The following is a 22,144-nucleotide window of genomic DNA, read 5'->3' on the forward strand; positions in this document are numbered from 1 at the left end:
ACTCCAATGTATTTCTGAAGACTGAACACTAAAAATGTCAAATAAAAAAATTCGAGGTAAATACCTGTGCTATGTAATGTATTTTTATAGGAAAATACAACACATTCCATATTTGGAACAAGTCATCTTAAAATCCTTTCTCTCATGGCAGCCAACACGTCTGTGATGTGCTGAAATTAACTTCATTATATGACTCTGTTTACAGTACTATGGTATATAGCACAATATACTGTGCACTCAAAGCAGCCAAGATGTAACGTTTGACTTACAAGAGAATCAAGAAGGTCAGACAATCTTATGGCTTAAAAAGATGCCAAAGCTATGTTGTGTTTTCTCAACAGCTACAGAGGATTCTGCCTTGCCTGACTCAGCCTTTTCCAGGTCATGATTTTGTTTTGTTTTTAAACAAAGGATGAGTATAGCAAGGCTATAATTTGCAGAAAAGGCAGGGGGAGGACTAGGAAGATTCTTAAATGTTTTTGGCTCTCTTTCACCACACTTTTTGGACCCAATTCTGTCAACACTAAAGTCAATGGGAGCAAAAGCATAACCTTATTTGGAAAATGCCACCGTATCTTTCATCTTCATCTCTCTGCTGCTTTCTGCAGGCACCAGGAACAATTCTGACAGGCTAATGCTTCATTTGCCATTTTCAGAAAAGGATTTCCTTCTCTCACCATGTAGTACTGACAACTGTATATCCATAAGGTTATTGACCTACCATTCCACTAAAAATGAAACCTTCCTATTTCATCTGCCTCATTTCACCTCTTACCCATACAAAGTCTGGGTAAAGAGGTGACTTTTTAGTGTAGCCTTGAAATTCTGCCTGCACAGGCTCAAGAGAGACACAGAAACTGCCTGGTCATAGAGAGGGAATAGCATGAAAACTAGTACAGAAAGAGAAAACTTTCATCGATAAATAGCAAGAAAACAAATGCTAGGGGAGATTTTCTGTTCTGAGCTCATCTTTTGTTCACAGCTCACAAGCTGCGACACACAACCTAGAAATAGTGTGGGAAGATGAGCTGGTGAGTGTGGCAGAGCCCTATGAGTTAGAAGCACTGGACCTTCAAATTTCTTTCATAGTCCCAAAGCCAGTGAAGAACTCAATATCTCACTTTTTTCCACATGTGAAATGGGGTTTGCAGCCCTAGAGGACATAAATGGATTATGGAACTAAATTTGGTAAAGTCTATGAGGTGGGCATAAAATGACAGTACATGAGAGTGAATCTGTGTTCTAGTTAGGATAATGAAGTGTGTCCAAGCACGACTAACATTATATTATGCTTTTAATCTGCAAGCACATCAGTTAACTGTATTTATCAGATCAGCAAATCCATGGGAAAAAAAAAAATCCGTCAAAGGCTACTAAATACAAAAACACCACTTCAAGGTCTGGAAGACCCTGAACTGTGAACACTAGGCTTAGGACACAGGAAAAGTATCACAAAGTGCTTAACTTCCATATTTGTGAGGTACCTTTAGTTATAGGTCTGGCCTGGCTTGTTTATTCTCATGCTTTTTATTATCATGATCTCCCAAGCCTTTGCAAAAAGGAATTAAGATGAAAACTTAGAAGCACTCAGATCACTTCTGATATTTTGTATTAAAATATTTTTCATAGTTAATCTTGTTGTTTATTTCCTTAATAATATTTTACAGTTAGTGAGATAAAATGACTTAATGAAAAAAAGTGTATTTTACACTTATCAAGCTAAAATAGCGGAAAACTGTCAAGAATTTTCCATTTTGTGTCAGTAGGCTTTTTTCCAAATGAACAATTGCTCTCAACATGGGTTTGCTATATGTTATGCTCTAATTAATGCTATGTGTTACTAGAGGCGGTGAAATTAGAGGGGACATTTTGAATATATAACAATATTTTCTTCTAGAAAGTACAGTGCCTTGTAAAAGTTGATATTTTACAAACTGAATACTGAAAAACTAATGACGTGGAGAAGTGATGAACAGAAAAAACTGAAGCAAAAGTAGAGTTTCTCTGGTGCTGGCTTCATACAGGAGCTATTTTACCAACAGGAAGTAAAACTGCCCTGTGAAATCTGTTCTATGACAAGCACTTGTTCAGAGAGTGAAAATGATGCTGTTTGAAGCAGCAGTGTGTTTTCTTTTTAGTTCTACAATATACAACCTAAGATATTTAATGAAACAGCATGCACTATAATCTATATGTTTGTTTCTATAGTTGTAGTTTTCAGAGAATAGAAACCCCTACAAGAACTCCCATTTTCTACATAAGATTTACTTAATATAATTCACTATTAAAAATTAAGAGAAAGAATGCATCTGTTCAAAAGTTTACTCTTCAGAAACTTTTGTCTGACCTTCATATTATTTAGCTACTAATGTAAAATATTTTGAACAGTGATAACATTTCCTACATTTACATTTTTAGAACATCAAATTATTTTTAAGAACTACTGCAATCTTGTCTTTACCAGTAGATTTCTGCTGTTCATGGCATATTATGCCAGCTAGCATTTTGGAGCCATATAATAACCATTCCTCTTTCCAGCCACCAAATTGTTATTCTTTTGGTATAATGTGGATTCAGGAATGTAAGACTGTGGACCTTAAACCAATGATACTGAAACCCATCATTTGAAAATCAATGATGAATGCATGCATGTGGTTTACAGTTAAGAAGAGTCTGCATTTAAACCAGCTCTTTAAACCGTATCCTCTTTACTCAGAAAGCTGTGGCCTGCTCTGAGGCAGCTGTCCCACCTTCAGATAAATCCACCAAAGAGAATGGCCTCATTTACATTCAGAGGCAAAAAAATGTATAAGACTTCTAATATACAAATTAAGCCTTCCTTCATCCTATACTTTAAAATTATACTCTGCCTGGACAATTATCAATTTAGATGTGACTGTATGCAGAACATTGCATTCCACTATCCACTTGAAAGCGTAAAAATTATATGTCGTGTATGAATGGATTTCCTGATTATAGATTATAAGAAAATGAAAAACAGATGGATTTTAGAGCAAGTTGGCTTTACGTTTTTATTTGGTTAAAAGCCATATTTTTGCTGGAATAGAACATTTTTAAACATTACGGATATAACTTGTAATGTATTATGAAAATAAAAACAGTAGATGCACAAGTTTTAAAGGGCATATGTCAGAATTTGTAAATTTACAGCATTTTCAATTCAAGAAGTTTTCAGAGAAAATTATTTTTCCTCGTGTTGTTTGTTATTCTGACTTGAAAGAGTAAAAATATTTTACACAGAGAAAAGCTTGTTTCTAGACAGAACTAGTGGAGCAGCACGTGTCATGAAATGCAGTGCCAGACTTCGTATTTGGACTAATGGCAGAATATAAAGACACATGCTTTCTGAGCATAGAATGCTCTTCTTGGGCACGTTCCCACATTCTGCATTTAGGCACAAGTGTCATTGACTTTAGAAGGAATTCTGTCCAAGTACAGACTGCATGATTAATCCCTGCAATATCACTTTTCAAAAACATCCAGAAAAGTTATTTTTGTGCACCAGTAGTTAGTCAGTCAAGAAGAATTATTAAGAAAAAAATTTCATTTACTCATGGAAAACTACGATTTGAACTATGTTACAAAACCATGTACTACTATCTTAAATGGTCACTTCCATGTTTTAAGAATTTAAGGGTACGAGTAGGGCACAAATTTATTCAGATCATGACAGAGATCAAAGTTTACTTCTCTTCTTTCATCCCTCATTAGTAACACCTGTACCTTACATGTAGTTTTGGTCATTGGTGTTATAGTGGTTGCAAAGTGGCTGCAAATCTTGATATTCTTAGAGTTAGGGCAATAATTCTGTACTGAGCATTTAAGCCAGGAAACTTTCCATGCGTTAAGGTAACACAAATGAGAAAAGAATAATTTATTTCCATATCTCTCAACATTCTTGAACAGCATTGTCATGATTCAAGGTCTTTAAGCCTTGAAAAATTGGAAAATGTTTGTATTTTGATTTCTTGAAGTTTTGAACATTTCTTATCCCTACCTGTTTCTTTTGTGATTTCAAAGATACAAAAATATACTGAATGAAAAAACCCTCTATGATAGTCCTAGAAGAACGAAGAACAAGACACACAATTTATATGTCCTTTCTTTGATCTCTCTTTTATTTACTCTAATGCTTTTCACTGACCATATAGGTTGAGGATTTACAACATCTTTAGGTTACCTGGGATGCCTACCTACCATTAATTTTCATAGGAAAAGAGCTTTCAAATTCTCGAAGGAGTTTCAATAATATTAATGGTCATTTTAAGTTTCCAACAAGTGTATGCTCTTACTTGTGGAAATTATCACAATCCTTCCAATAAGAATATGTACATTCCATTTCATGGAGGATTTCTGCTTCTTACTGGATGTGTTAAATGCACGTCCCATATATATGACATTATGACTGACCACCAAGCGTCTCAAAAAGAATGTTAAATTTAGAAGGAATCTATATAAACATGAGAGCCAACTATGCTACAATTTACCTGCACTTCAAAAAAAAAAAATGTATAAAAGAATCAATGCAGTAATAGAAATTTTGCTAAATTTACACCTAGTTTTGCACTTTTCACTCAGTTAATTTTCACACTTTCTGGAGGAATGGTAATTGTACCTAATAGTAATTAAAATGCAATTAAAAGGTTCCTTTTTTTTCTTACATCTTCTGTGTAAATTTTTTTTTTAATGCATACACACTGTTCAAACATGCTATGGTTTACCACCCAAACAAAATAGATACCAACAATGAAACACTAATGCCAGGAAGCTGTACTTCACCTAAACATAGTTTTAAAAGTAGATAATTGAAGGTTCTTACTCACATGTTGCATGCTAGTCATTTCACAGTACATAACCTCTACTAACTACAAGTGGTAGAAGAAAACCAATCTGCAGATACGCTCACCCAGAAAAAAGAAAATCTTTATGTTAAAGTAGCTGCCCATTCCCACAACTTTACACTAATGGACCTTCTTTACTGAATTACCGGGATCCAGCTCGGACAGATGTGGTATATAAAACCTACTGACTTTGTGTGAAAGAATTCTCAAGCATCTTGTGAAATACGAGCTGCTTTTTGGACAGAAATAGGACGAAAGTGCTGTGAATGCATAGACATTTGGAAGAAGGAGAAGAGAATGAGAAGACTATCTCAACAAGTCTTTGTTATAGTTTTAGAAGCCAAGCATTTAGAAATAATGTAAATAAAAAGGTAGTGATTCCTACAACAATATAAGGCTAAGTTGATATCCAGGTCTCTCTCTAACTCACTCATTCTTGCCATGCAGGTTGTATAACTGTAAATGGGAAATTCCTGCTCTTCAAGTCTAAAGCTATGTAAAGGGCTCTAATGGCACTACAGTTGTCCTGTGCTGGGAAAAAAGACAGTATTTGGGAATCACTAAAATACTGCTAATACTGTAGGCAATTCAGGTGTACATGGAGGGCCACCTGCACTGGGACTGAACAAAGCCAAGGGTTACACTGTGCATCCCATTTCATGATTCTGGGTGTGAGTGAGATCTCATTTTGGAAATCAGGCAAACCTCCACTGCTTCCACTGCAGCAGAGGTAGATGGTCTCATCAAATTTCCCAAAGCAAACTGTGTGCATGATCTCCTTATATTTATAGTATATTATGAAGAAAGTGACTTCTCTGTTCTGTGGCTCACATTTTTCAGTTTTGCTATGTCTCTGGGCTAGTTCAAGTACTTAGGCTCAGATCCTACATACCGAGACAGCATGGGTCTTACTGCTAAATCTCATGTTTAGTGTCATTAACAGTCCTCTGACCAGTCTTATGGTTCCACTCAGTGCGCCTGATACAGACCCCCACCCATGGGCCGACATCCTGGCCCATTCCTATCCCCATCCCCGTGGAGGTGACTGATGACCGGGGCTGGGTCTGCCCCCAGGTGCCCCCTCATCTGCCCTGCTCCCTGGCTAGGGCAGTGGGATGAGTCCCGGCTGAGAGCCCTGCTCTGCTACCCCCAGGAAGCCCCCACTGTTCCTGGCACCCATCTGCCCCCAACCCCCATCTGCCCCCAACCCCCAGGGTGTCCTAGCAGCATGTTTCTCATCATGAAAGAATTGAAATGCAACTCTTCCTCTTCAATTCTTCATGTCAAGTACTGTCAGCTACTTTAATGAACTGTTTACATGGATGAAGTAGTCAAAATTATTTCTAATCCTTGGGCTAGTGCCATATAAAATTTGGAACCTCCTTACAATCTACTCTATGTGGAGTATTTGCATGTGCACACAACTACTGCTTAAAAAGGGCACGTGTATCCCATACTGCAGCAATTGGGCTCAGATTTCCTTCAGAACACAGATGATGCTTCTCAGGCACAAGCTGAAAGTAAAGAAGTGGTTCTTTGGCCACTTGACAACACAGAACACATTGCAAAACACATTTCTGGAAACCTAAGGACATGCCATGAATCTAGGAGGCTAGAAATCAGGTGCTTTAGATCTTTTAGATGAGTTTATTTAGATGTAGAATGAAAGATCATCAGAACAGAAACCTGACCTGTGTATCACAGACCATTACATTTCATGCAAATACTTTACTGCTGAGTCAAGTGCATAACTAACTACATGGCAAACTAACCTGATCACCAACTTTGTGGTTATGTTTTGTTGCTATAATAAGATCCATAATTAAATGTTTCTGAAGTAGTTCTTGCATTAAGTATTCTCCCACTTCAGTCTAGGAGTTCCCACCTTAATAAAATAAACGTAAAGGTGGCACCTGACTGTCTACAGAATTAGCCTGTGGCTACCCACATAAGGAACTGTGAACAACCCTTCAAAACATTTCTTACTGCAATTAGGTTTCCCAAGCTGCAGGCAAATATTTCAGCACATCTCTTCACTCCCTCCTTGCAACCTTTGGAACAGGGGCATATCACATAAGTAGTGAAGGTCCATTCCAAATTATACACTGAGAGAAGGAGGAGTGCTCTTCCTTCCTGAAGGATGATCATCCTTATTTATCCTTTTTTTGCTCAGCAAGGAAACAGAGCAATGGATGATCCAGGTCCTGTTTGTGTTTGTTTGGTTTTTTTTATTAATTTTGCAGTACAGTTACTATTGTCGGTATGCTTATATTCTTACATTGTTTGATCATAGCATCTTGCTATTTACTTTCACAATTCTTTAACGGTACCTCATTTCAGGAATCTCAGACCATATCACTTTAATGCAGAAACACTGTCTTCCCTATATCTTTACTTGTGATTGTATTGATTCATTTATTTCCACTTCCACAACACTATTTTGTTGTAACATGGTTATTTATCAATAGCTACACTCGTCTCAAAACCCATATATTTCAAATTATCTTGTTTGGCTTGAAGCTTCACCTAATCAGCACAGTAACTAAGTTGTAATTATTGAGAAAAATAACTTAAGAAAATGACTCAAAAGTGGTCTTCAGTTTTGTGCTTTATGAATATTATACTTCTGTAGTTCAAACGCATGGGCACAGCACAATGAGCATCAGAACCATATTCCTGTGTGTTTTAAGTTTTTAAGGTCCAAACAAAATGTCAGGGATCAGACAGTCACTTAAAAGTGGCTTACCGTGGTAAAACAGCTACCCTGCCCCTGCCACTGGCGCTGTAGCTGCTATCATGAGGAGCAGGCACAGTGCAATGTCCCTGAGCTTGCGTAGTGCTCCCTCCTCACTCACTGTTCACATTTGCAAAGGTTAGTCCATGCTCTGCACTAGGAACGCAGTGATCTTCCACACTAAGGTTTAGTCTATTAGGAGAGGTCAACACCAAAAATTGAGGGTGGTTTTCAGTGGTGCTTATCTGAAATTTAGCTTGCATAACAGCTTTTCCGAAAATCTTGCAGTAAGTGGCACAAGCCTGATCTCTTAACGTGCAGTATGCACAAATCATATCTGGACCGCACCTATCTGAGATAACCCCCTCTCCGAAATATGTTTTCAGGGTTTAGCGGATCCCTTGTGATTGTAAGTTAATTCTTATTTCCGTAAAGCAATTAAACAATGTATTTTAGAAGCGTATATCTTCCTTCATCTTGTACGCTGGCTGAAAAGATGCTCCATTATAGTCCTGTTCATGCAAAAACCAAACAGTATTTTTTCTTTTTTTATATGAGCTGTTCTAGAGTCAGAAGAAAGGAAAAAAAACCTGACTTATGTCAGAGGGGAAGCTACATTACTGAAAAATATAACCTTTTCTGAAGATATATAGGAAAAAGATATGAGCCTGGGAAAGGTAGAAGACTTATTTCTTCACCTGACTGCCTGAGTGAGAGCCTTTGACAAATCATCTGCTTTTAATAAATTATTTGCCGATGACAAGTAATTCCTTTTTTGGGTGTTTGAAATCAATTATCATTTTTGGGAAAAATGCTTTTCTAATGAAAAATATTTCAACACAATAAGTAACTCCAATTATAAACTGAACACATTTATTTGAAAATGTACTTTCTTGTTTCCTCAAAGAAATTACAGAAATAACTGTTAACATTTTTTTCATAAATGTTTAGCTAAAATTAAATTGTTGATTTTTGTTAAATGCACAATTATTGAAAAATGAAGAATGCATAATTTAAAATTCAATGTCAGGAAAGTTTCAGGACTACATATATTAAACACAAATGATATATTTTTAACTTACCAATGCTATTAGCAGAGATATACACAGAAAAGGAAAGTGTTTTGCACATAGATAATATTACTCAAATTTTTTTGAAATTTAAGCAGTTGCAGAGAAAAGATCAGTAACTAAGCCATCACTGTCTACTCTGGCTTTTATTTCTGGGAGACTGTTCCAACTGTTATAAAAGCAAAAATCAGCTTGCAAGAGATTTGGAAAACAAATGGAATCTATGGATCGAATATCTTAATTGGGGAATCATGTTAAAAGTTAAAGGGCAGGGATCACATTAACTTAACACGGCCAGGAGCTTCCACGTGTGGCTGCAGTCCCAGCTTCAAGAGGTTAAATGCATTTCTTGCTTTCTTTCTCAGAGCAAACTCATTGCTGCATTCCAGATCCAGGAGGCATCAACTATCTCTTTCAGGAGTCAGGACAGGCATGAAATCCAGATGTTTGCTAATTTGCCATGCCTTCTTATATTTTCTGAATTTGAACAAGAATATGGATTGCAGTGTGCAACAGAAGGCAGTGTGGTGTCTTAATGAGCAAGAATGCACAGACAAAAAAACCAATGAAATCCCTGTCTCACTGAAGTAAACCATAAAATTCCTACAGATTTTACTAGGAAAAGGATTTTATCTAAAGAATCCAAATTATTCTTGAGGAACATTTGAAACCGCTTGTCATAAAGGAAAAGAAGTCAATCTTGCCTGTCTTTAAAATCCCACTTACAAAGAACCACAGTTTGTATGACTCACTCAATTGTTCATTACATGTGAACTTAGGGCTTTCTCCCTTTCAATCCTTTCAAGCTGTCTTTTTATAAATACAAATATTGAGACACTGCTGATTAGACAGATGATGAGCCAGAGAATAACTAAATAAATTACTAAGTCAACACTAACACAACTGATGGAAACCTAATAAAGGCCAAATTTTCACAGATTTTCATTGAGGTCTACTCAGAATGAGCTTACGTGGGTCTCTTCATTGGTAAGAGGTCACATGAGTTAGCTGAAAATACACACATCCAACCTTTGCATGATGCCAATTGCAAGATTTTTTTTTTTAAATTTTTTTTAATTTTTATTTTTACATGGACATCAGCATCTATCCTTTCAAACATTCTCAAGGTTTCACTAATGTGATTTTTACCTGTATGAAAAGAGTCCGAATAAGCTGTATAAAACAGACCAGTTGCTTAGGGCAGAAATAGGACTTAATTTTGGAAAGGCCTGTGTTGATTGCCTACACAGAAATGAAATTCAGGTACTGTTAGATAGACTCTTTCCTTCATACTATGTATTAGAACTGTCAAGCAAGTTCTAGTGTTCTTCCTGCTTTATCACAAATCTCCTACCTGTAGGTAGGTCCCTTAAAACACTGAAAAAAGAGTATATATCCTCCTTATATGGAGGAAAGTTTGGAAAAGGAACACTTAACGGCATAAAATGAGTGGAAAAAGAGAAAAGGAGAACTGCTGTGTTTTCCATTTCTTATCCTCCTCCATGGTTTTAAGCCAACCTGCCAATTTATGATTTCTTATTGTTTGGATTTGGCACTATTGCATCAGGAACTCTGTTATGAATGACTGCGTGTTCTTTCTTTCGGACTGTAAACTTCTTTGGACAGGAACTATTGTTTACTATACTTTTGTACCGCATCTTGCCCAATCTTTGGATCAGAGGTCTGTGGGCGACTTCACTCATCGAGTAATAAGCGAAGGGCAATGACTTATCATGCTCTCCCTGGCAAACCCAGTCCTAACAGGTTGCCCATAAACTGTGGTTTGGGAATCATTGGTCTAAGATCACTTGTTTATTTAACATATTCCACACTTGTAGCCTAAGAATTATCTTCTCTTGACTATGCTAAGCATGATTGTCACGGCACAGTGGAAAAAAAAATTATGTAGCCTTTTAATTTTTTATTTTTTATTTTTTGTATTAGTTTGCTCATTTATATATATAATTTCAAAAGACACTAATGCAACTAGGTGCCTTTGAAATCCTTGCTTATTTTTGGTAATGCTTGTAGGCTTATTTGGGCAGATTGCTTTTTTTAGTAAATCACTCTTTTTTGAGAAGATACAATCCAGATTGCCTCTACCCTGAGAGCTTATGAATTAAAGCCCCCCTACTATTACATATAGTCCCATGTGGCTTGAAATACTAGTAGAATATATAATACATTCACCCACAGTCAATACATGACCAAGAAAAGAAAAAGGAGCAGGAAAGCACTAGCAAATTATGATATTGGCTGGCAGATCCAGGACCTCAGCCCTTAGAAGTTAAGGCGGCAACTGTTAGCTGGTGGTTAATTTCCAGAAGGAAATGACAAGCTGCTGATTTATAGGCAAATATGGGATTCAGTTATTAAATAGACATGGGATGAATTTTTCAAAATGCACTAGTGATCTTTTCAGTTTCTAATGATTTTCAAGAACATGTTTGAAGGTAGTTTGAGGATGCTTGATTTAAAAAACAAGCCCCTCTGAAAGCAGTTATAGAGTCCCAAGTACTTTTGAATAACTTGCTCCTTTAGTTGAATATTAATGTTAAGATGGAGGCAGTGCAAAAATCAAATAGTGAAATAAACAAATTACAGGAAATGAATAAACAATTAAAGCAAGTATATTTTTTATTATACCCATCCTGGATTTAAAACTTGATTGACTTTTTCCTTCAATTTTTTTTATTTATAGTGGTTTAAAACATAAAGAAATTCTGTTGATTTAGATGGGCTTATTCCATTCAAAAGAAAACAATTATAAAATACAAAATGTCATAATCTGAAAATGATATAAAAATGAAAAAAAAAACTCAATCTAAAAATATAACTCAGTTTTAAAATCAAAAGTTTAAAGTACAGATGCAAAGAAAGACACCCCCCAATACTGTTGTATTTTGATTCTAAAACTATTGAAATATTTTTAAAGTTTTAATCTTTTATCAGGCTTTCAACATAAATATTGAGCCACTGAATAAAACTTGAGTTCAGACAATTTACAGTACTAAAACTTCATAGACATTATTTATTTCTGGTCAAGTTACTGTTAAGAGGTTTCGTTAAAGACTGCGATCCCTAAAAATTAAAAGAGCTTCACATAGTTTATTATGTAGACAGGTAACATAACTTAGTCTTCATATTAGTTATAGGGTAAGCTAGGATGGTTTTAGACCGTACTGATTTGGGCCCAAAAAGTTTTTGTTCTCTCTTTCACTCAAAAGCCTCTGGTTTGAGAGAATAGTGCCAAAGACATTGCTGTATTTATAATTTAGCAACTATACTAAATGTGAAGTTCATTCCAATTTTGTTGGCAGTTGCTACTGTCACATGATAGAAACTATTCAATCAGTGTTTGGCTAAGAACAAATTTACTTTAACAAACCTGAGATAACCTTGGTTTAACTTAAAAATACCACTGATGGTATTTAGTTGTGCAGGGTAATAAAGAAATAGTCAGCTTTTTCAAGTTCTATTTATGTCTTGGGTTGACTCCCAAGGTAAATTGTGGATGATTTCAGGGCTTTTACTTGAAATAATCCAAACCAACAAAATAATATACTTCTCAAAACAGAGGCTTAACTAATCTTTTTCCATTTCTGATATTGCAGTTATAATACAATTTGTTATAACGTAATTTGTTTAAGTAGTGCAGAAACTGAGGCCTGGTGTTAGCAATCAAAAGTAGTTTCATTTTATAATGGCAGAAATGAAACTCTTTAGACTCTTCTTCTTGGAGTATGTTATTTTGAATATATGCTATTTTTGGACACTGCAGAAAAATGCAAATTCATAATGTTCTAATTTGGCCAGAAATATGAACCTCAACAGATTAAACCACATGATCACGCTACCAGCTTCTAAGATGCCAAATAGAAAAAAACAAAGAGGTCTCTGTTTCTTGTGAAGAATGATGAACAAAGAGAACTTTTGATGTTTATTCTTCTGCACCCTAAAGAAAGAGGACTGTCCAAAATAGTGCCATTGTGGAGTGATGCAACTAAGACAGAGGATTCAACCTTATAGTGACCTCTTCATTTTCCTTCAGCCCTGTATCAAATTCGTCCTACTGCTCTGCATTTAAGAGATTTAGAAAACACTTCTTTAATGGTGTTTAAAGCTCTTATTGCCAGCTAAAGAACAAAGACTATTCATATGATTAAATATTTATGATGCATTCCTAGCAATGCCCCTCATATGCATGCCCCTCAAATCAATTGCCTACTCCAAAGTTACATTGCTTGAGAGCTTAATGCATAACACTGAGCCCAGGAAATACAAATTCTTAATTTGTGAGTAAATAATCAAGCTATTCCTCTTCCTACACTTATATATGCTTTTAATATATTTCCAAGAAAAGCAATGTCTTTAGAAAGAATATAAATTTTCAACTGGCATGTTGATATACAGATTTTATTAAGCACAAGGATTATTAAGCCAAACGCATCTGTAGAGGAACTTTTATTTTAGTATGCGTGGCTTTTAAAAGAAATCATTGCTGCCTTTACTAATTGCTTTCCATCGTCTTTTTAAAGGACCAGGGAAATCAGTAACGAGACAATCATATTTCTTAATAAGCCAGTAGAGGGAGCCCCTTAATAGGGCAATCAATTTCCTATCCCAGTCCCTCCGTTGCCATTCCTGAAGTTTCTACTATACATGAGGTTAAAGTGAGATGAAAAGCGAACGTAGCCAGAATGAATCTTTCTTTAGTTGTGTTTCGCAGGCTAACAAAAGATAATTAACAAAATTGTAATTTTGTATCATGCTTTCTTTTTTTGAGAACAAAGGAGACTAATAGCTAAGTTCCGGTGGTCTGCCTTCCCTACTCCTAAATTAATACAAAATGACCCCTCAAAGCTTCAGCATGTGTTTAAAGTGCCTTTCTGATACAATCTGTGCAGTTTCAATTTTACTACAAATGCATCACACAAACATCTGTGACTCATCTATGCATGAAGATAAAAGGGGGGTGGTCTAATGAAGGCTGAGAAGAGCCAAGAAAAAAAAGATCACTATATCCAGAATTTCTTTATAAGTAATTTTATGAGACAATCTCAGAATCGGCATAGATATCAGCCTTGGTTTATAGAGCACAAAATGGATCTTCCAACTATTTTTCTATACAGTTCTTTCTGAGAGCAGTTAACCCAGTAAAATTGGATGTGCTCCATGTTGTACCACTCAGCTTATTTTCTTCGAACATATGTGTTTACTTCTCAAACTGAAACAGTAATCTTGCCATTGTCTTTTGTAATCTGTATTTGTAATAATGCAACATTGCTGACATTGCTAACAAACCACTGAGTTTACTGAGCAAAGGGGACTACTCTGACAACATTGCTTTGATAACACAGACCTTAGTAAGTCCAGTTCTCATTAGTTCTATGGGAGGAGGACTAAAGGGGCTAATCGTTTTCTCTGCATGGGTATTTTGAAAATCCTTTCCCTGTTGTGTACCAAAGCACTTAAGTAAATACATAAAACTAAGCTTAAGTTAATTACTGATTATTTAAGTAAATGCTAACAGATTTTGCTGACTAGCAATGCTCTTAAAGCAGGGGCTTGAAATCCAGTCTGTGCTCAGTAGATTGAAGTCTAATGAAAGACGCAATATCGAAATCTTTACTCAAGCTTAAATTTGTAAAACGAAACCCCAATTCCACTAAAGTCAATAGAAAAACTCCCTGTGACTTAAAAAGGATCAGGGTTTCTGACAATGGCCTCAGTAGGAGTTTTGCCTGAACACGGCTATGCAATGGACCCAAAAGTTTTTATGGAAAGGCTAATGTGACGGAAAACAGACATTTGTATCTGTGGACTTTGTTGAGGTGCAAGATTTTCGACATTGCTGAAAACAAGCCTCTTCCTACTAGTAAGAAAAGCACAAATATTAACTCCCCATCCCCAGCTGGGGGAAATAAACCGATGCCGATCACTTTCTCATATCCCACCTCCAGTATGGAGCTATTTTAGGACTCAGCCTTTGAAGGAAGTCCTTTGTTCACTTAGAAAAATAAATATAAATTCTTTTCTCTTTACCTGCACTGGTGCCTGCACCGGTTGTGAGGTCCCCACCCATCAGGCCACCTAGGGGGTTGAAATGAAATACTACAAATGAGCACGATAAATTATAACAGGCAAACATTCAAAACATTTTCTCTAACTTCAAACGGCCTGCTCCAGTACCCACCGCTGTTTTCGTCTTCAACTTTTGCCTGACTTCAACAGGCATCGGATCAGACTCATAGTCATAAAATTGTAATGTTTAATGTTAACTGTATGAGATATTTGCCTTTCAAGGACAAATAAAACATGTAGTATACAACATTTCATTATTTTATTTTCAGACTTCCACAGTGTTATGTGTAGTAGTCCTTAATTTGAAAACTATCTTTAGTTCAGTATTAGTCAGAAAAGCGAAGGCTTCCACATAGAATTGGGAGTAAGAGACTGAAAGTTCCTGCATGAGAATGTAACTCAGAAGCTATAACATATATTTACATAGCTTTTCATTTTAATTTCCTCAGCCTTTCATAGACATTCAGTCTAAGGACTTTTAAAGCTTCTCCTTGCACTTGAGGACCTCAAATGGTTCTTTGAACCCGGTATACTTAAGGATCTTGATGTTGCTTCAGACAGACAGATTGAATGAACTTAATCCCCATTTATCCTATTCAGAGGTGAGCCCTCATCATCACCAGAGCAAAGCACAGCCTCTTGCTATACAAGGCACTCAAGTACAGAGGTCAACTAACATTTACCCATCAAGGAACCCATGAATGCATAAATAATAATAAATTTTACGTTTAGCCTTTAGACTGATGACTTAAGTAATGAGTGTCCTATTTTACTTGCTTCAACTTGTTTGTGTTGGCTACATTTTCTCTCCTGCCCCCTTAAGCTTTATGGAATCGTGAGTTCTTGCATGAATTAAGTAGACAAGCTGCCTTTTTATGAAACAGCAAATTGTCTGCCCTTTTATCCTTTATTGATTTCCTTTAATCTTAGTCAATATTCAGCTTTTTCTAGAACTTTTATTTTCTAAATTGGGAATAGAAACCCCTTTGGCTCTTCTTTTGATTTTTCAACACAGCAATTTTGGACAAACTGTTATGACCAGTAAAAACAGAGTTCTTGTTTCTCAGAGTACAGTTTAAAGTGACCTAAGGCACACAAGCAGCTGATAAAAGAGCATTTAAAGGGATGGCATTGAACAGAGCCTACCTGTGTTACCTGCACTTGGAGGCCGATGTGTCACGCCAGGAGACATGCTATTTCTTTGCAAAGAAGGATGAGCCAGCGGCAAAAGGTTGGGGTTTCCCAGTGAGCTGACTGGGTTACTGTATACCAAACTGTTGTGGTTGGACACTGGGATAGAAACTGGCATCTCAAAGTTTGGTGGTGGAACAGCCTGTACAAGCAAAAAAGGGAAACAAAGACGAGAATAGTACAGAAGCACAACAGCCTTCAAGTACAGTTACTCTATATTTAGTTCAAATATTTTGTAGTTCGTGGTTAAAATATTTACGCTCATCCCCCTCCCCCAAGAGTCAAGAGAAGAGTTTCCAAAGAGTTACCAAGGCTTTTAAATATGATTTTTTCAAATCATGATTCCATCTTCCTTTAATGCAGCTTGCACATTTACTTTGTAAGAACGGGAAAGGTTTTTTCACTTTTTTTTTTTTGTTTAAAACAAAACCCTGCTTTATGAGGCTTAATTTTCTTTTTCTTTCATTCTGTGAAGTCATAATTGTTCACTTGTGATATCTTAATCTAGTGTCACAGATGACTGCAAGATCAAAGGCACATGATTATGGTGACTTCATTGCATGGAGAAAAATTAGAAGGTGTGGAATGCAACAGGGAAAGCTTTAATTTCAGCTTATGTTGCTTTAGCAACCAGAATGATCCCAAATCACCTTAAAGGCACCAACACAGTAAATTACCTTTTTTTAAGTTTCTATCTTAGCTTGGAGGGGTTTAAAAGAAACAAAGTTCTACTCAGGGACAGGTAGCAAATACAAGAACTTCAGAGGCACACTAGTCTTTGGGTTCTTTGTGTTTTTGGTTTTTTTTGGGGGAAGGTGTTTGTTTTTGGTTTTGGCTTTTTTTTTTTGTTGCAGGGGGGTGATGGTGTTTGGTGATGCCTTTTCACTATACTGTTTTCATACTTTAAGGCAGGATCCTCTCCTGAGCCACTTTCCTTTGCAAGAATCCCTTTCAAAAAAGAACCAAATTATGGACCACTGTGACAGAGGGTGCGACGAGCTGCAGCATCTGACTCTGATTATGCTCTTAGAAAGTCCAACTCAGGTTTTCTTGGTTGGTTGGTGGGTTTATTGGCTGGGGTTTTCTTGGGTGGCAGTTGCCTGAATTTCTCTAAAATTTATGACTCTGGTGGCATTCAAATACATTGGAATTCCATATTTAATTTACCTAGTTTAAAAATATTTTTTTGTCTTTGTGAATGGAAAGAAAACTTTTTCAGAATTACCTGAAAGCATTTTAAATACACAAACACCTGAATGGAAATGAAGTACTCCTTAATTTAGCATTTAAAAAATCTTACAAGTTTCAAGTGTCTAAATGCATAAAAATATTCTTTAAACCAGCCTTGTAACACCTTCAGAGGGAAGAAATCACAGAGTTTAATTTTGTTCTTGGCAGCTGATAGTACTGGTAAGTCTTCAAGGACCTAGAGGGACTATGTTGAGAGCTGGACACATAATCTGCTGTGTCAGTCAGCAGAGGCACCCTGACCTTGTGCCACCCACATGTCTCTTCTCTGGCTGGCCAAAGCTGTTGGCTGTGCCCTGTGTATTACAGCGCTGGCCATCAAATTACAGTTATCCCTTAAGATTTTTTTTGTCCTCTTCCCTTCCTGGAGGCAGACATAATTTTGCTCTAAATATAGAGGAATCATTTTGCTTAACCACTGAAACACACAGAAAGATTTTAGTTCAGGGTATGATGTGAAAGATACATTACACAAATGCCTCAGAACTTATTTCAAGGTGTTAATTTAGCTCTGAAACCCTCTACGTAGCCTGTGGCCTAGGTTTGTGAAAGATGGCCATAGCATAACAGTTGAGATCAGGTAGGGCACTTGAGCAGACAGACCTGCTGGCATTGCTCCCCATCCAGGGCTGCACGCTGGGACTTGCTTGCCTTTGCTGAGAAGCTGAGTTGCACCCCAAGGGCAGTATTTTCCATAGAGTTGATTGGTTTAAGTAGAGGTGGGAAGGGGAGGAGAGTTGTCTTGGCAATCTATGTGTTCAGTGGGTAAGGAGCAAAACTACACATGCTGCTAGGTCTGGGTAGGGATCCTGAAACACACTAGTGTTTGTGTCTCACAAATAGAAAAAAGAAAACACATGATTACATGATGAAAAATGTAATTGCTGAAGTATGTTCTTTATTTATTTCAGAAGAAACCTTTCTTTTGCCTGCAGATGTTTTTACAGTTAAAGTCCAACTCACTAGATGCATGTGTGTCTTGTCTTTTAAAAGAAAATTTACAAAGTACATAGCACAAGGAGTACCAGCATATATCCCAACTGAGGTCTAGGCTCCTTGGAAACAGGTTCACATAGCATAACCTGAAACATTTTATCAGCCTGAAGATATGCTTTGAAGCCAGACATTCTCTTCACTGGCCACAGAAGGATTCAAGAGGTTTCCAAATCCCATGTAAGTCAGAAGTGCATGGCTGCTCCTGGAGCTCAAAGCCAGATGCTGCTGCTGGTTTCTGCCTTTTTGAAAGGTTTTAGCCAGTGAATTCACATGAGGATAGATGTCTCATCTCCACCTCCAGCCTGATGTGAGACATGAATAAACCAACATGGAGTCTCTTGTTATTGCAATGTTCAGGGCTGTGGTGGAGATCTCTCTGCCTCGTAGCTTTGAGCACATGATCCTGCTTGCTTGAGTGCCAGCCCATGTCAGATGAAGTGTCACCCACTGGGGAGCACTTTGCACAGTGTCTTCTTTACCTCTGTCATGAGATCTGTGAAATCTGCCCTCTGAGCCTGGGTAGACAGCTGATGACACCAATATTGTCTCTATTTTCTCAATTTATTTTCCTAATCTCAACCTCTGTTGAGCTATCTAAACATGGGTACATGGGTACAAATGCAAATCTGAAGGTCTTGCCAATCCTCAACAGGCTCATCTACTTTCATCATTATGCTGTGTATTTCTTCCATGTACAAAGCAAACCCTTCAAGGGCTGCAGTCTTCTTTTCCTACATTAGTACAGCACAAAGGAGCTTCAGTCTTGGTTGCTCTTGTGGCTGCCAGTCTCACTAGTCATCACTGAAACATATAGACATTGCTAAAACAGATACTTAGCATTCCTAATTTAATAAAATATCTTAGTTTTAAATTATATTTTAGTTTAATTATAAATATGTATTTTAATTGAATTACAAAAATATTTTTTTAAACTAGTTAAACAAATTATTTCCTTAATTTCTGTAGTAATTGTTTAATTTTCACCAATCTACTGTCTGGATAGACTTACATCTATTTACAGAGTACTTCATAGGCAATTTTATAAGGGCAAAGTCCATTTACTCTCTGCTTTGCAGCACAATATACACTATATCTGGAACATAGTAGTTTTTATTTCTTCTCCTCAGTAGTCAAAGGTTAGAGAGAGAAGTTCACCTGGATAAGTACCAGTATTAAACAGTGATTCTCTACCTACAGTTTTGCTCCGGTTGCCCAAATTTTGTTACAGGCTTATATGTCCTTCACTAAGAACTGCAACCTACTGCAGATTCCCTAGTCATTCTTGGTGGTAAGTCACGGGGCATATCTATTCCAGCTAGGCCTGATGGACATTAAAGCTTATGATGCACTTGTGTAATATCTATATTAGTAAATAAAACTTGCCTAGGAACTGAGGTCATCTGAGGCTACAGAGCAGTCCATGTCCATACTATTAAGCTTTTTCAACCTCAAAACCATCATGACTACATATAAATTGACAGTTGGGAATTGTTCCTGGCCTGGGCTAACTACCAAACAGAGCTAAGAAATTGTCTGGGAGAGTGTTATTTGGCACATGCCAAAAGCATGCCAGGGACTGTTCAAACAATTCAGGGCAGACATAAGCACCTCCTGCTGCCTTGGTACGTTCTTTGCCATTTGCTAATTTACTAACATAGATGTAGCCTTACTCTAACGTTTATGCAGATTGCCACATTTTGCCTTTTTTTTTTTTTTTTCCCTCTGTCTTTTCTCCTTTGGACACAATTGCCAAAGAGGGCAGATGGCTCACCTGAGAGGAAACCACCAGCATACAGCACACACTGTGTTAGATGTGCACTCCACAAACTGTGGTATATTGTGCAAAGCAAAGTGTTGGGGACTCAAAACCCTTGGAAATTAATGGACCAAACATTCTGTGTTAAATATTGGTTTTCTCCTTCCCATGTTCAACCAGGCCTTCATTTATTTTGAGACAGAGATACTTATATCTCCCTTCTAGTGGACTATTTCTGTCTCCTCTGTTTTCATCACTCTTATGAAAACTGCAAATAAATGTCTAATTATTATCAGATGTTTTAGAACAATATAAATACTTATACCCAGAAAATTATCTGAGGAAACATTATTGGCCTTAGCTGTTAGGAGCAAAAGCCAATTTTGTTTTCATTTGGCAGAGGCTTTATTCTGTTACAAGACAAGGCACAGGCATTGCATTGTTTTATATATTTTGTAAGTAGTGATTTAATGACTTGACTTGGTGACTATTTGTTCAATTTTGCTTTCTTCCCCCCAACATTCTTGGCTACCTTTGATGAGCACAAGTAAATGAGTATAACTTCTCTGACTTCTTTGAAGTTATACTGAATTGTACAGTTAGGGATATTATTGTATATAATATAATATATTATATGTGTATTAAAAATACATTATATTTACAAATTTCCATTATGTACTAGCTTTGGGCTCCATCTTGCCCATTACATCTCAGCTTATGATAAGAGAAGGAGCTCCTGTTGCATTGGGGGAGAACACCTACTGATTCTTCTTTTGTGGTAAGCAGCTTGACGGAGCACACAGCCCTTGAGCTCTGCACGTGAAGTATTCAAAGAAGGGATATCCTGTCTTACATGAAAAGAAAAGCTAACATTTTGCAGTTCTGTATCTCTGAAGCATCTCTGAAGTAATTTCACAAAAAAGATAATACATTGTACCTTGTAACATCCCTGCAAGGTAGGAAGTTACATTATACCCAAAATACAGCTCAGGAAACCAAGTTAATCACCAAGTTAATAGTTGAAGTAGGACTATAATTGACATCAAAAGTTTAAATTTAATGAAAGCAACCAGAGGGAAAGTCCATTAATTTTTGGGAGGACAAAAGTGATGTACCATGTTTAGATTAACTGTGTTGTTTCTAATTCCTAGAGCTTTCCAAGTTTTATAGAAAAGATGATTTTCCCAAATCTTGTGGAGGTAAAGAAAGTGATAGAACTTACTATCACAGGAATGATTTTTTTTCCAAGGTTTTTTTCATGCCTTAAGATTTCCAATAGTTATAACATGTGCTGCTTTGTTGGAACAAAAACAGGTAGCATGACAGAAACAGAGGATCTGAAGGACCATCCCAAACACAATTTTGAAGGTGGAAAAGTAGCTTGGTTAAATACTATCTGATTGAACATTCCGTCACTTTGATTTGAACAAGCTAAAGATCATACTTGAAAGAGGAGAGGAATGGCAATTGGTAAGACTTTGACATGAAAAAGGGTTAAGCATTCCAGCTTATAACAGTCACCCTAAATGTTGCAGTCATTTTTTGTCAAACTGAGTTCCATCTTGAGAAACCAAATTCATAGTGACAGCTTTAGAGCATTTTTTTTATTAGAAGCAAATAAAAAGGGAGGTAAAGAAAGATGGAACATATATGTATTCCTCCCTGATATTTTATATACATATTGGACATCCTTAACCAGCCATTCCAAATACTAATTTATCAAATTTGGTGCCATTCTGGTCTCTGGGAAAACCTTTATTATTTAAATTTTTTTTGCAAAAATACGTTTGCCATGATGTGAGAACTTCTTCAAATTTTAATTAACTTCAGTGAAAATCTTTCTGCTGAGAATTAATGGAAAGAACACTTACATTGCATGAGACAGAATCTGAGCATCCTTGAAAGGTATCCTCAGCTTAGGTATCAGATTTTGTACACATAATTGACTAGCACTACAGAAGAGACTTAGCTCATTCTGGGTATACAGACATCCTTTATGGCAGCTAACAATATGACCTACATGTGGGAATGACGAATGAACACATCCAAATGATCTCTTTTAGAAGCAAGCAGTTACCTATGCAAATTCAGATGTTTCTTTGGACCTGGGCAAATCTTTGGTTTGCTACTTTCTCTTCCACAAACATTTGGAAGAAGGGCCAAATATAACCTCCAAACCTCCACATTCTTTTTGTCGGCTTTA

The 22,144-nt window shown here is 36.6% G+C and overlaps 1 protein-coding gene across 14 annotated transcripts in view; it reads right to left on the reverse strand.

The window, feature by feature from the left end:
• The window catches only part of MEF2C (myocyte enhancer factor 2C), a 141,990-nt gene that overhangs the window by 15,407 nt on the left and 104,439 nt on the right, over positions 1–22,144 (reverse strand). For all 14 annotated transcript variants that reach the window (XM_082336537.1, XM_082336534.1, XM_082336532.1 and 11 more), the window contains 2 exons: positions 15,897–16,083; positions 14,712–14,759 (listed from right to left, as the gene is read on the reverse strand). In XM_082336537.1, the coding sequence (XP_082192663.1) occupies positions 14,712–14,759; positions 15,897–16,083 (235 nt within the window). The remainder of the gene's footprint in view (positions 1–14,711; positions 14,760–15,896; positions 16,084–22,144) is intronic.

The sequence above is a fragment of the Platalea leucorodia genome (assembly GCF_965183815.1).
Source record: "Platalea leucorodia genome assembly, chromosome: Z".
Lineage (NCBI taxonomy): Eukaryota > Metazoa > Chordata > Aves > Pelecaniformes > Threskiornithidae > Platalea > Platalea leucorodia.